Raw genomic sequence first — 13,743 nt, forward strand, 5'->3', positions numbered from 1 at the left:
ACTGAGTCATTTTCTTACCTGTGGAGGGGTCCGGGGGGGGGAGGGGTATAAACCATTCCCTTCTCTGTTATAGGGGGCTGTGAGCTGAACCACTCCCTATGTTGGAGAGGGGAGAGAAGAGGGTGGTCTGTGCCATTCCTAGTGGGGGGCAGCCCAAACCATTTTCTCCCATATGAAGGGGAGTGGAACTGCACCCCGCCCTTTTCTAAGAGTGTTTCTTGGCATGTATATGGGGGGGGGTTGGGCTAAACCATTCAATTCCCTGCTGAGGGAGGGAAAACCCGCAGGTTGAACCATTTCCTTCCTAATTGCATAGGGTCATGGATTGAACCATTTTCTCCCCTGTGTTGGGTGGTTGGGGATGAACCATTTTCTCTGCCCCCAACCAAACCCCTCCATTGACTTCCTCCTCCCCCCATGATGGGGGGGCTGGGTACTTGCCCTTCTGAAGGTCCTGCCCCATCACTTAGCCCCGCCCTTGATGTTTAGTCCCGTCACAGCCCCCGCCTGTTGGCCCAGGAGGCCAGTCAGGTACTTGGCTTGGGAACTCCTTGGGGCAGGGACCCTCCCCTGGCTGGTGCTGCTGTGGCACTGGGATTGGGGCCCAGCCCCGCGCTGGCAAGCACCTGCCCTGGGGTGCCCCTCCTCCTGCCCCATCAGGAGCACAAGCAACATGGCCACTGCCTCCTGCCCATGCTCACTTCCCAGCTCCCCTCCCTTCAGCAAGGATGGTGTGGCTCCTGCCATCTACCCTGGTGCGTGCTCTTGTGTTGCCATAGTGATGCCCCTGTTTTTGGGAGGAGGGCAGGGGGGCACTTATGAATGAGTTCGCAGATAAACCACTCATCTCCTCCTCCCTACCTTGTTCCCACGGGAACCTGCTTGTCCTAAGACCTTGATGAGATCCAGCAGGGACGTGGGCCTGGCTGGGCCCACCTGCATCCACCAGTCCAGCTTCCTGTGGTGACAGACGGCCACGGCACCTAGTCCCACAAGCTCTAGCCTCGGACCAATTTAGTCCCAGGCTGTCACTGGGAGGTCATTCCAACATCTCACTGCACCCCTGCATAGGGACCTACCTCTCCTCCTCCTTGAGCCAAACCAGCCTTGATCACTTTGCTCTTGTGCTTTGGTATCTCTTCTGCATTGAGTCATTTTACTTTAAATGCTCTCCAGAGGTGCCTTTGCTGACAGCAGTTTGGTTTGCATGGAATGGGCTTGCTGCTGTTTGGTAGAGGAGGGTGCTGAAGGGGCCACTGTCCAAGCTGTTCTCACTGATTACACCCATATTATTGAGTTCCTTTAGTTCATGTAGTCTAGACCAGGGCTGTCCAGCTGGTGGCCCACAAGCCCAACCAGCCCTCCTCTAGCTTCTGCTTCCTGCTCCATGTGGGTGTCATGTCACCAGGGGTGTGGATGTCACTGCCCAGGCTGCCCACATGGTGGGCAGGGACCCTCACACTGCAAGGGGGTGGACCCCAGAGGACCCATGTGATGTGTGGCCCCTGGCTGCTCAGGGGTTGCACAGCCCTGTTCTAGATTATGGATTGCCCCGACATAAGTAATAGGGCCAAGAGCCGGTATCCTGAATCACAGAGATGCTGGGAAGCAGGCAGGGGTTGAACTGTGTAAATAATTGATATAATTTTTTGGTTCACTGGTCAATTGATTCATGAAATGGAAGCAATTCATTTAGGACTTGTGGTGTGTGGGGTTTTGAATGCAGTTTAAATGAACTTTGGAGCCAACCCCAATTTGAAAAAATAATTAGAACTTACTGAATGGGTCAAACCAGACCTCTGGACTCTCCTTTTTCTTGTTATTTTTCCACTACAAGTGAGACAAATGTTGCACCACTGACTTCCCTGCAAACCCAGGACTGGTATAGCTTCACCCAAATATGCCTTTTTCAGGGAGTGAAATACTCAAGGTAAAGCATTTCCCCAGCAGAGGACAGGGTGCTGGTGGAAGCCAAATGGATGGGAACTGCCTGGTTATCAGGACACAGCCTCTGCAGTGGTAATAGCTGCATCAGTAGGAAGCAGCCAGGTCAAGCCAGGATTTTATCCATGTGATTAAGGTGCATCAATGTCTATAGCCAGTGGCACCCAAGGTTGTAATATGGCTGGTATCACATCTGGGCATTTTGACTCTCCAGCCTGAGTGACCAGGTCTCCATTTGCACTTGGGACAAAGCAGTGGCCTTTAGCATAAATCCAGAGAAGGGCTCGGCCCATGCTCCTGGAGTCATAGCAAGATCCTCAACCACTGCCACCATTCACCAAGCACCGGCTCCTGGTTAATGATTGCTTCCTTGGGGTAATAATTTACAACAATGCAGGGAATGGGACTCAGTGACCCAAGAGTACCCTGCAATCCTATGTTCCTATGTGGAAAACGCCTAGAAGACTTAGATGAGATGACTCTTGTTGGTCCAGCTATCTAGTTGTGAGAGATGTTAGACAAGCTTTTGGGCACATTGTGCCCTTCTTCAGGACCAAACTCAACCAAGAGGGCACTTTGTGCACAAAAGTGTGTCAGTTGTGTCCCAATGGTACAGTTGGTTGATCAAGGGTACAACAATACTCCAGCCCTAGTGAGGATGCTGCACTAGTGACCCCTCTCAGAAACCATGCAGAAGAAATGAATAACTTGCCAAAGGAAAACAGGTGAAGCGGGGTTTGAGACCAGCTTGATGAAGACAAATATCTTTGAAGCCTATTAAGAAGACATTGGAAGGCAGAACCATTGTGGAGGCCTGCCTATTGGGATGTCACTCTCCCAGCCAACAGGGGTCTCACAAAGGAAGTAAGATTCAAGATAGCTGAGGTAGCCCTTCACCAGAAAGACATATGGAGCCTAAAGCTAGGCAGCACCAGAACTACATTCAGGACTCCAGCTAGGGCATAAGCATGGTGACAGCATATGGCTGTGAGAACTGGAGAGCTACCAAAACATTAGACAGGAAGAAAGATGACTTTGAAAACAAGCGCCCACAAAAAGTTCCAAGCTTCAGAGGAAAAGATTTCATCTCTGATAAAGATAGCCAAGAAATCGCCTGCTGGCAGCCCACCAGGATGGGAAGGAGGCACAGGGATGTATGTGGAACCTGGACTCCAGGGACCTCTACATAGACTTCCACAGAAAAGCGCCAGATGGGAACAAAGCAGCAAGGAGGAGCTGTGGACCAGCACAGAAACCCTTAGGAAGACCCCTTAGCAGGGCAGCTGAGCCCAACACTGCATTGCAGGAGGAAACAGCAGCAAGGAGAGGGAAAGGCTGGTTTCCTGGTGCACCAGCTCTGCTTCAGAAAGGAGGAGATGGAAGGCAAAATCATTAGTATAGCACCTGGTACCATGAGAACATGGGCGACTGGTGCCACCTGAGTCAAGGAGGCCACATTTCCCCCCCCCCCCAGCAACCGGGAGGTGGGGTCCCCCACAACCAATCTCGCCGACCAATGGCGGGGAGGGTGCTCCCCCCACGACCAATCTCACTGACCGGGAAGTGGCTGCAGCGCTCCCAGAAATGCCAGTGGCACTTCACCTGGCGCCCCCACTCCCTGACCGGCACTCGCAGGGGGGCACCAGTGCTCCCGCCTGCCCCCGTGCCTGTCACCTAAGCAAGGAGCTCGGCCAGTCGGGGTGCATGTGCACCACCTACACATCACCACTGCATGGGAACCTGATCCCAGACTGGATCTCCTGAGGGCTGCTATAGGACAGATAAATAACAACCACCAGCTTGCACCAGAACTCTATCTACCCCACAGGGATTATAGTGACTCCCTTCCAGCAGGCTAGTGTTAGTGGGACTGCATCTGCTTGTAGACAAGGCTCAAGGTAGTGACATGATTCTTGGAGTTGTCAGCCAGGGAGCATTGAGTCAAGAGAGCAGATAGGACTCCCCCAATACTGGGGAGACGGTGGTGGAAATACTGCAGCTAGTTCTGGAGTGTATGCTGTGCAGAGAGCTTGGTAGGAGACCTCAGAGTAGAAGGTCAGCTGCTTGGCTGAGATGGGGCTTGAGCAGAGTAGGAGTAGACAAACTTCTGAGGTCCCTTCCAGCCTCATTGCCCTGTGGTTCTAAGATTCAAGGTCTGGAAGTCCTTCCTGAGAGGGGAACAGGCTGAAAGGCTTGATAGTGGCCTCTTATCAGAAGGGAATCTCTAAGAGCAGGAAATCCCTTGGCAGCCCTAAGGGACTATTGTGGTTGTCAGGTTGTAACCGCTGTGGCTGTGGCTGTGGCCCGGGCTGACTCCCTGGCAAACCGCTGATACATGACGGAGCCGCCCTTCCACACTAAGTAAAACCAGTTCCTCCTCCCTTCAGATCCACACTGCAGTGTTTGGCTGATGGAGCTGATGGAGGAGCACTCTGGCCAGTTCAGAGTCTGGACAGATGAATGAACAAGAAAGCCGGTTCAGAAGAAGACCTGGGTTCAAGTGGACACAGGCACCAGCACACCAGCCAGAGCTAGCCTACTTTCCCGCGCCGCCCACCCCATGCTCCTACACTGGATTTGCTCTCCAGACACATACAGGGTTGCTTTAGCTGGAGGGCACGGAGGTGGAGAGCTGTGGGTATGGGCAGATCTAGGATTTTGAAAAGGGGAGTGCAGATGCTTTATATCATCATATATGAAACAACACACATTTTTCTCTAGTTAAAATAGAAACTAGAAGCTTTACTAATACACTAGGGCCCTGGGGCTATATTACTCAGTGTAAGATTGAAGCACAAACCAATATAACTTCATTGTAATGAGTTAAAAACAATCTGCCCGGCTGTGAAATAGGAGCTTCCTTACCAGGAGCAGCGAGCAGATTTCAGCGTTACAGAACAAAGGACAGCTTGATTGGTGGAACATCAAGACCATTAGACAGAAGACAGGGTTGTTAACACCTGTGGAATGAAGAGTGTTTAGGAGGAATCAGGGAGATGTTGATGAACTATGAAGTCAATTGACTTCCTCAGGACTTCCTGACTAGAAATGTTGCTGCCACTGCCAAGTTTTAAGCTTTGGGTGGAGCAGGAATCAAAGTGGGGTGCAAGTGTAACACACCCCCCACCCCCGGATCCTCCCTTGGCCATGAGCTGGGAGCTGGATCACTGCAGCCTGGACATTACAGTCAGGTCATTCTTGGGGACACAGTGGTGAAAAACCTGCCCCTGGCCAAGCTAGATTTCCTGCATCTGCTGTCTGGAAATGGATCAGAGAGACACTCTCCCTCCACCCCAGATCCAGGGGGAGGGGAGAGGAAAGGAGTTTCTTGTTGTGGGGGAGGGGGGCAAGGGGTTGGGCCTGTGCTGTGCCAGAGGCTGGGACTGGCCTCAACTGAGAAGGAACTGCTTGGAGGAGACCTTGGGCCCCAGGGGAGCAGGGAGCTGGCCCAGGGCAGGGCAAACACAATTGACGATACGTGTTGTGGGGTTAAGGGCATGGCCTTGGACAGAAGAGGTCTGGTCTCCCAAGTGTTCATTCAGAGCCAAGAGGCACCGTGGACAGTTCTGCAGTGTCTGCCACAGGACAGCTCCCTAGGGGCACCATACCCAGGACAACCTCAGCCCACTCCCTCCTCCGCAGTGCCTCCGGACCTGACACCCGAGGAACGCCTGGAACTGGAGAACATCCGGCGGCGGAAGCAGGAACTGCTGGTGGAGATACAGAGGCTGCGGGATGAGCTGAGTGAAGCCATGAATGAGGTGGAGGGGCTAGAGGCCAACGAGGGCAGGTAACTCCCATGCCCTACCCCAAAGGTGGCTGCATCTCAGCACTGGCTGAGAGGTCCCTGTATAAACTGACCCCATCAGACTTGCGGGGCAGTCCTCACCATCAACCTCCCTCCTGCAGCAAAACCCTCCAGAGGAACCGGAAGATGGGAATGGGCCGGAAGAAATTTAATATGGATCCTAAAAAGGTAAGGGGTGCGGGGAGCCAGGACACCTGAGTTCCTTCCTGGCCCTGGGTCTTGTGGGGTAGAACAGAGGGCCTGAGCCAGAATGTCTGGGTTCCCTCCAGCCCCTGGGAGCCTGGGTCTCATGAGGTATAGCAGAGGGGCTGAGCCAGGACACCTGGGTTCTGTCCCAGCTCTGGGAAGGCAGCAGCATCCTGTGTGGTAGACTGGGGGGCTGGGAGCCAGGAGTCTTGGGAGAGGAGAGGATCCCCTTTCCCTCCCTGTTCAGTGGTTTTCCCTAGTATAAGTTCCCCCTACCCCCAAGGAAGGTGCTGGTGGAGGAGGATGGGTCCGTGTCAAGTGCTGATGCCTGTGGGCCTGTACTGCAGGGTATCCAGTTCCTGGTAGAGAATGAGCTGCTACGCAACACGCCTGAGGACATTGCCCGCTTCCTCTACAAGGGCGAGGGGCTCAACAAGACAGCTATCGGGGACTACCTGGGTGAGAGGTGAGGCCAGGACCATCGGAGAGGCATGGGGCCTTTGTTGGGGAGGGGAGGGGCTGGTCCATTGGTGACTGTCTGGGCAAGAAATGAAGCTGAGACCACTGGAGAGGCTCAGGGTCTTTCAGGTGGGAGGAGGTTGCCATGACCATCTGAGACCCTGGGCAAGAGGGGAGGAGTAATGCTACTGGGAAACCATAGCCATCAAGCCTAGGGCTGTCCCATAGGGAGGGCTAAGCTGTATGCATGCAGTAACCCCACCACTATAGTGGGGTGAAGACTAGCGAGACCTACCCTAAGGCTACTTTCTTTGCAGGGAAGAGTTCAACATCGCTGTGCTGCACGCCTTTGTGGACCTGCATGAGTTCACCGACCTCAACCTGGTGCAGGCCCTGCGGTGAGCTGGAGTTTGGGGATGTGCACAGACATGGGATGGGGAGATTAGGAGACTGGTGTGTTTTGGGGGTCAGGGAAAGGGAAGGAGGAGTGTTGAGGCGGGGCAGGTGGTGGGAAGAGGAAATGATGGGAGGAGCTGGGGGCAGAGCAGGAGGGTTGGGTGAATCCAAGAAATCAGGCCCTCAACCCTTCTCCCCCAGCCACCCTGTGCCCACTTGTTGCCCCTCCCCCAGGCAGTTCCTGTGGAGCTTCCGCCTCCCCGGTGAGGCCCAGAAGATTGACCGCATGATGGAGGCCTTCGCCCAGCGCTACTGCCTCTGCAACCCAGGTGTCTTCCAGTCAACAGGTATGGCTGCAACCAGCCAACGGGGTCCATCCCTCTTGAGGGAAGAGGATTGGGGTCTGCTAAGTTGGAGCAGAGGGGCTGGGAGCCAGGACACCTGGGTTCTATTCCAGGTGTGGAGGGGGAGTGGGGCCTGCTGGGTTCAAGCAGGGAACATACGAGCCACCATCTGGAACAGTCAAATCACTCCCAGCTTTGCTACCTCCCCACCGCAGATACCTGCTACGTCCTTTCCTTTGCTGTCATCATGCTGAACACCAGCCTGCACAACCCAAATGTGCGGGACAAGCCCACAGTGGAGCGCTTCATCACCATGAACCGTGGCATCAATGATGGTGGGGACCTGCCCGAGGAGCTGCTGCGGGTGCGTGGGGGCAAATGGTGGGGGGTTGAGATGGGGGGTGGGTGGTATACAGTGATTGGAGGCAGAGCTCACTGGGCCTGGGGTCTGACCCTGTAGGTGCAGGTGGGGAGATATGATCACCGTGACAGGGATGGGGTTGGGAGCCCAACCTGGCTTTGGGGGGAGGTACATGGCCTCAGCCTGACTCCACCCTCCCCTTTCCCCCAGAACCTGTATGACAGCATCCGGAACGAGCCCTTCAAGATCCCCGAGGACGACGGCAATGACTTGACGCACACATTTTTCAACCCTGACCGTGAGGGCTGGCTGCTGAAGCTGGGTGAGCACAGTTCCAGCTCTCTGCCCTGCCCCGCAGTCTCTGCATGCCTCTGCGCTCTCCTCTCTCTGTGTCCCCACCCCCTCGCTGTGTCAAAGCATGAACCTTCCGCTCCTCAGGTCAAGGGATCCTCCCCCATCCCCACCCTCCCCCTTCACTGGCCCTGGCTAGGATGCCTGGGTCCCCTGCCTTTCCCCTCCCAGCCCTGCACCGTGCGACAGCCAGGACACCAGGGTCCTCTCTGGGTTCCCCAGTGCCTGGTCTCTGCTAGGAAATCTGGTCCCTGCTGGTGGGCCCTGCCTACATCCCTGCTCTGCTGATCCCAGTGCCACCCCTCCTGAGCAGCTAGTAGGAACCCCTGCAACCTCCATCCAGTTCAGATGCAGTCTCCCCATCAGCAGGGTCTGGGGGTGCAGTGCCCCCAGCTTGCAGTGAGGGGGATGCTGTTAGAATATGCTGGTCTCTTGCTGCCCCCTCACCTTGCAGCTGCTCTTTAGGGACAAGGTGGGGGCTTCCAAATGGGTGAGGGGGGATTGATTGAGGGGGGCAGAGGTACTGGGCTGAGATAATGCAGGGAAAGGGAGGGCTGGGAGCCAGGAACCCTGAATTCTTTCCCATTTCTGGAAGGAGAGCTAGGTCCAGCGGATTAAAGCAGAGGAAGGTGGGAGCCCAGATACCTGGGTTCTCTCTTTCTCCCTGGCTCTTCTTACACTATAGTCCCAATTGTGGTGCACACTCAGGGCTGGACTGGGAGACTGCAGGTTTTCTTTCCAAGGCATCACCCCAGGGGGACAGAGGACTCCAATCCAGATATTTCAAATTCCTGCTCATTCTCCAGCCAAGAGGCCTTTTCCCCTCCCTCCTTCCCCCTCCCCATAGTCCCAGGCTGCCCCCCAGCTCCCCACAATCATCTCCATTGGAGGATTTTTGATTTGACCGTGTTTTTCCACCTTATGTTGATGTAACTTATTTTTCCTCTCTCTCTCTCTCTCTTTCACTCTCCTCCTCCCTTTCCCTCTTTCTTTCTCTTCCACCCCCCGTTTTCCTTTCCTTCTTTCCCCGCTGGTCCCTGCGCCCCTCCCCCTCACGCCGCTGACGTCACTTGCTCTCCTGTCTCACCGTTAATCCCCAGGAGGTAGGTAACAGAGGGGGCACAGGGCCCTGCACCCTTCCCCCCCACCCCACAATGCCCCTTCCCCTTGGGTCCATCACCTGGAGCAGCAAGCCAGCTGGGAGCTGGGGAGGGGTTCACCGTTAAGGGACAGACAGGAGACTGGGCCAGGTGTGCCTGTGTCTAAGAGACATCACAGGCAGAGCACCCCCTGCCCCAGGCATCAATGTCTCCAGCTAGAGGGCCCCAGCTGGAACCAGGGAACCCCCTGACAAAATCAGAGCTGCACAGAGCCCTCCCCCTGCTCCCTCCATTTCCCCCCAAACTGGCTGCAGTCCCAACATGCCCTGGGGCAGGTGTATTCATTCTCAACCAGTGAGAAGGGTCACCATGGCTTGAGGGGCTCTGTCTATCCCAGCATGCCCTGGGGCAGTTCTGGACACCCTCAACCCATGGGACATTGACAGGTTGGGAGTAGTTAGCTTAGCTTGAAGGAACTCTGCGTACCCCAGCATGCTGTGGGGGAAGCAAGCTCACCCTCAGCTAATGGAATTTCGGGACAGGGGTTAGCATGGCTTTTTTGGTGCTCTCTGTATCCCAGCATGCTCTAGGGCAGGTCTCTTTCCCCTTCTCATGCTACCCTCATGGTGCCTGTTGGGCTCCATGGCTGTTCCCCCCACACCCCTTCGACCCAGGCTACTCTCTGAGCTGCTGATTCTGCTTCCCCTGCAGGCGGACGGGTGAAGACGTGGAAGAGACGCTGGTTCATCCTGACTGACAACTGCCTGTACTACTTTGAGTACACCACGGTAAGTGCCCCTGGCCCCCTGCACCGTCTTCCTTACCCTGAACCAACCCCATAGGCCCTTCAAGCCTGGTCTCCCATCTCTGGTACTATCTGGGACAATCTCCTCAGACAGAGACAAGACTTTGCACTCATGAGCAGTGCTGGTATCACTCACCTGCAGGCAATGCAGACTCCCATCAGCCTCCTCCCAGCCCTCCTTCACTGTCTTATACCATATGCCCCAGAGGCTCCCGCCCTAGCAGGACCCTAGTGATGGGGTGTGCCCAAGGCTGAGCTGTCACCTCTGATGCCACATGTTTTCCCCCCACCCCTCACCAGGACAAGGAGCCACGGGGGATCATCCCCCTGGAGAACCTGAGCATCCGTGAGGTAGAGGACCCCCGTAAACCGGTGAGTCTCCAATCCATCCCTTTTCTCTGCTGCCAGCTCCATGGGGAGCTTTTCTCCTTGCTGATCATGTCTCTACCTCTTCCTTCATAGAATCACAGAAAATTAGGGTTAGAAGGGACCTCAGGAGGTCATCTCATCCAACCCCCTGCTCAAAGCAGGGCCAGCCCCAACTGTACCATCCCATTCATGTCTTCAGCTCTTCTGTCTGCCCTCCTCTGTGGCTGTCCTGCCACCAGCCTGACCCCACCCCTGTCCCCATCCACCTGCCTGTGTCCTGCCCCCCACCCCTTTGCCTGTGTCCCATCCCCCTGCCCCTTCATCCACCCCCACCCATCCATGCAGTCATTCAACTCCTGTCTCCGCACCCAGCCACAGTGGTGTCAGCACTCCAGAGGACCACCCTGACCTGAACCTTGTGCCTCTGCCCATGCCAGTGCTGACCCCTGTGCCCTGCCCTGGTTGACTTGTTTCTGCTTCCTCAGAACTGCTTTGAGCTCTACATCCCCAACAACAAAGGGCAGCTCATCAAGGCCTGCAAGACGGAGGCAGACGGGCGGGTGGTGGAGGGGAACCACATGGTCTATCGCATCTCAGCCCCCACGCAGGAGGAGAAGGACGAGTGGATCAAATCCATCAAGTGAGGAGGCCCCTCTTCCCACCAGGCCCCGTGCCTTCCCAGAGCTGGGAGAGAACCCAGGTGTCCTGGCTCCCAGCCTCCTCTGCTGTCTAGTCCACTAGATCCCACTCCCTTCACAGAGATGGGAGAGAACACAGGCATCCTGGTTCCCAGCTCCCTTGCTCTAGCCCCACCCCTCTCCACTCTGGCTGGAGCATATTGCTTCTGGCTCAGTGGAGGCAAAAAGGAGTGAGGATTGCTCCAGCCCAGTTGCTACCCTGCCTATGGGTGATCAGGCACGTGGGGATAAACATGGGTCTCCTGGGCAGCTTCCCCATCTCAAGGTTGATAACCAGCACTAGGACCTTCCCCATCCAGAGCACATAGTTGCAGCAGGGTCCTTCCCTCCTCCCCCCCCAAGCAGGGGGACTCCTCTGCTGATCTCCTGTCTCCCCTCTCCAGGGCTGCTGTGAGCGTGGACCCCTTCTACGAGATGCTAGCCGCCCGCAAGAAGCGCATCTCAGTCAAGAAGAAGCAGGAGCAGGCATGAGGGGGTGGCCATGGGCATTTCTCCAGGGCTCCCCCCCCCCTCCCCTCCCCCCATGCCATGACCCTGGGGCTACTGCACTGCCCCTTGCCAGGGCCTGGAGGAGCTAGGGGGTCCCTGTCACAGACTGACAGGAGCACTGGCTCCCCCTCCCTGCCCCAGACTGCGCCACAGCCTCAGAGCGGTCTGGTCAGGCAGGGAGAACATCCCCTGCCTGGGGTCACCTGCACTGCATCCCCCTCTGGAGTACAGCCAGCCTGGCCTGGAGCTCTGTAGGGGCCCTGGGGAGGATGTGGTCAGGCAGACAAGTGGGACCATGCTGCCATCTTGCCAAGAAGCCCCTGCCGCTGGGGCACTGGTTGCTCTGAGCAGGGCAGTTCTCCTTCAGCCAGCAGGGAGCAGTGATACACACATGCATACCTCTGCTGCTTCTAGCCGGTAGGGACCAGTGAGACTGATAGACACACATGTATGCACATGCACACAGGCAGCTCTGCTTGTAGTTAGTGACCAGTGACACCCACACACACACACACCTGTTTCCCGCTAGCAAGGAGCAGGGACAGACATGCATGCCCATGCCACATGCACACACAGCCTTTCCTTCTAGCCAGTAGGGACTAGTGAGATACACATGCAGACAAGCAGCTCTGCTAGCCAGCAGGGACCAGTGAAACAGCTGAGTACACAAGCACACAGAGCAGCTCTGCTTCAAGCTAGCAAGGAACAGTGACATATACACACCCCAGCAGCTCTACCAGGCAGTAGGGAATGGTGAGGCTGACAGACATGCACACACACGCACACAACGGGGCAGCTCTGCTTCAGCCAGCAGGGAGTAGTAAGGTGCATGCACACATGCAGCTCTTTCTAGCCAGTAGGAAACCAACAAAAGAAACACACATGCACACAGCTCTTCTAGCCAGGTGGGAGAACCTCACATATATGTACGCACACCAGGGCAACTAGCAGGGAGCAGTGAGAGACTGACAAACACACTGATCTTGGCAGCCTTGCACCTAGGCAGCCAGGATCAGTGACAGGCTGACACACACTAACACAGAGCAGGGCAGCCCTGCTCAGCCTATGGGGAGCAGTGACAGACAGACAGATACAAGTGGACACTCACAGGGCAGGGTAATTCTGCTTCCACCCAGCAGGGGCCAGTGTCACACAACCTGGAGCCCCCCCCCCATGTCTGGAGAAACAGGCTGTGCCATGCTGGGACAAGACACTCTCCCATTACCTGTTCACTTACCCATGAGCCCTGAGCAAGGGCTGTGCCAGGGCAGGCTCTGGGTCAGGCCCCACATTTGTTTCTGGACTGGGGGCACATGGAAGAGGAGGCCTAGCATCAAGGGGCCAGAGCAAAGAGACCCAAAAGCCATCAGGAGAGAGCTGAGATCTTAGCTCTCCTAGGACCAATCAAGTTACTCCTGATTGCAGTGGTGTCAGGGCCAGATCCTGGGTTCAGCTTCTGTGGGCAGAATCTGCTGCAAGAGCAGCTTCTGGATTGGGACCAGTATCCAGCTTAACCTGGGGGGGCAGCCTTTCCCTTCCCAGCCCCCAGGTGCTGCACCAGCCTGCGACTTGGAAAGGCCTTATCTCCCCCCCCCCAACACCAATCATTGCTGGGGTAACAGGCACAACAGGTGTTTACCCACAAGGCCATGCTCCCACTGCACCTATGTTGTGTGGGTGTGGACCCCAGAGGTTTTGCAGCCCCCACCCCACACACACACACACCTGCCAGCAGAAAGAACCTTATGGCAGAGGAGCACAGCTTTGCCCCTCCAGGTGTCTCCTGCCTGGGGCTGGGCTCTCACTCCTTTCCACAGAAGTGCCAGCAGGGGGCAGTGCCCCCCCTTCTCCCAACCTCACAGACCAGACACCAGCTAATTGGTAAATCCTACCCCAGTGTGGCTGGGGGGCCCCCCCATGGCCCAAAGCATTTCACTCGTCCTGCTACAAGACCCTGTCCATCCTGCCCATCTTTCCTTCCAAAACTGACAAGGGGGCAGCTGGGCCATGGGAAATCTGTAGCCCCCTCCTTCATTCCTGTGTGCCATCTCTGACCCTTTCCACATGGTGACTAGGGAAAACCTTTGGGACTGAGTCTGCATCCTGTGTGGGGTTTCCAAGAGCCTAAGACTGACACCCCTTTCAGGAAGCAGGAAAGAGGGCCTTGATGCCATCCTGGCAGAGGGGGGGCGCTGCAGGTGTTGGGTTGAGTGGGACCAGGGCAAACCCTCTTGAGACCAGCTTCTTCCACCCATGTCACTGAAGGGCTGGCTTCAATGTGCTCAGGGTGCTAATGGAGTCTGTAAGGGGATAAGACTGACCCCTTCCAGGTCAATGCTGTCCACTGCCTCCAAGAACTTGGCCCCTTCCATCCTGCCCAGCCACTGCTGACTTCTCGCCACCCATGGCATGACCCTCCATGGTTATCACCTG

General features: G+C 56.1%; 1 protein-coding gene across 4 annotated transcripts in view; it reads left to right on the plus strand.

Annotated features, from left to right (window-relative positions):
• Positions 1–13,743, plus strand: part of CYTH2 (cytohesin 2) — a 14,766-nt gene that overhangs the window by 318 nt on the left and 705 nt on the right. Inside the window, exons 2-12 of one of the 4 annotated variants that reach the window (XM_025196855.1) lie at positions 5,439–5,734; positions 5,854–5,920; positions 6,286–6,404; positions 6,715–6,795; positions 7,028–7,140; positions 7,353–7,501; positions 7,709–7,820; positions 9,661–9,737; positions 10,055–10,126; positions 10,609–10,763; positions 11,205–11,286. In XM_025196855.1, coding sequence (XP_025052640.1) covers positions 5,439–5,734; positions 5,854–5,920; positions 6,286–6,404; positions 6,715–6,795; positions 7,028–7,140; positions 7,353–7,501; positions 7,709–7,820; positions 9,661–9,737; positions 10,055–10,126; positions 10,609–10,763; positions 11,205–11,286 — 1,323 coding nt within the window. Of the gene's footprint in view, positions 1–4,331; positions 5,735–5,853; positions 5,921–6,285; positions 6,405–6,714; positions 6,796–7,027; positions 7,141–7,352; positions 7,502–7,708; positions 7,822–9,658; positions 9,738–10,054; positions 10,127–10,608; positions 10,764–11,204; positions 13,738–13,743 lie in introns of those variants that run through there. The other 3 variants (XM_006014959.3, XM_025196860.1, XM_025196864.1) reach the window with 3 other exon arrangements.

This window comes from Alligator sinensis, unplaced genomic scaffold (assembly GCF_000455745.1).
Source record: "Alligator sinensis unplaced genomic scaffold, ASM45574v1 scaffold647_2, whole genome shotgun sequence".
Lineage (NCBI taxonomy): Eukaryota > Metazoa > Chordata > Crocodylia > Alligatoridae > Alligator > Alligator sinensis.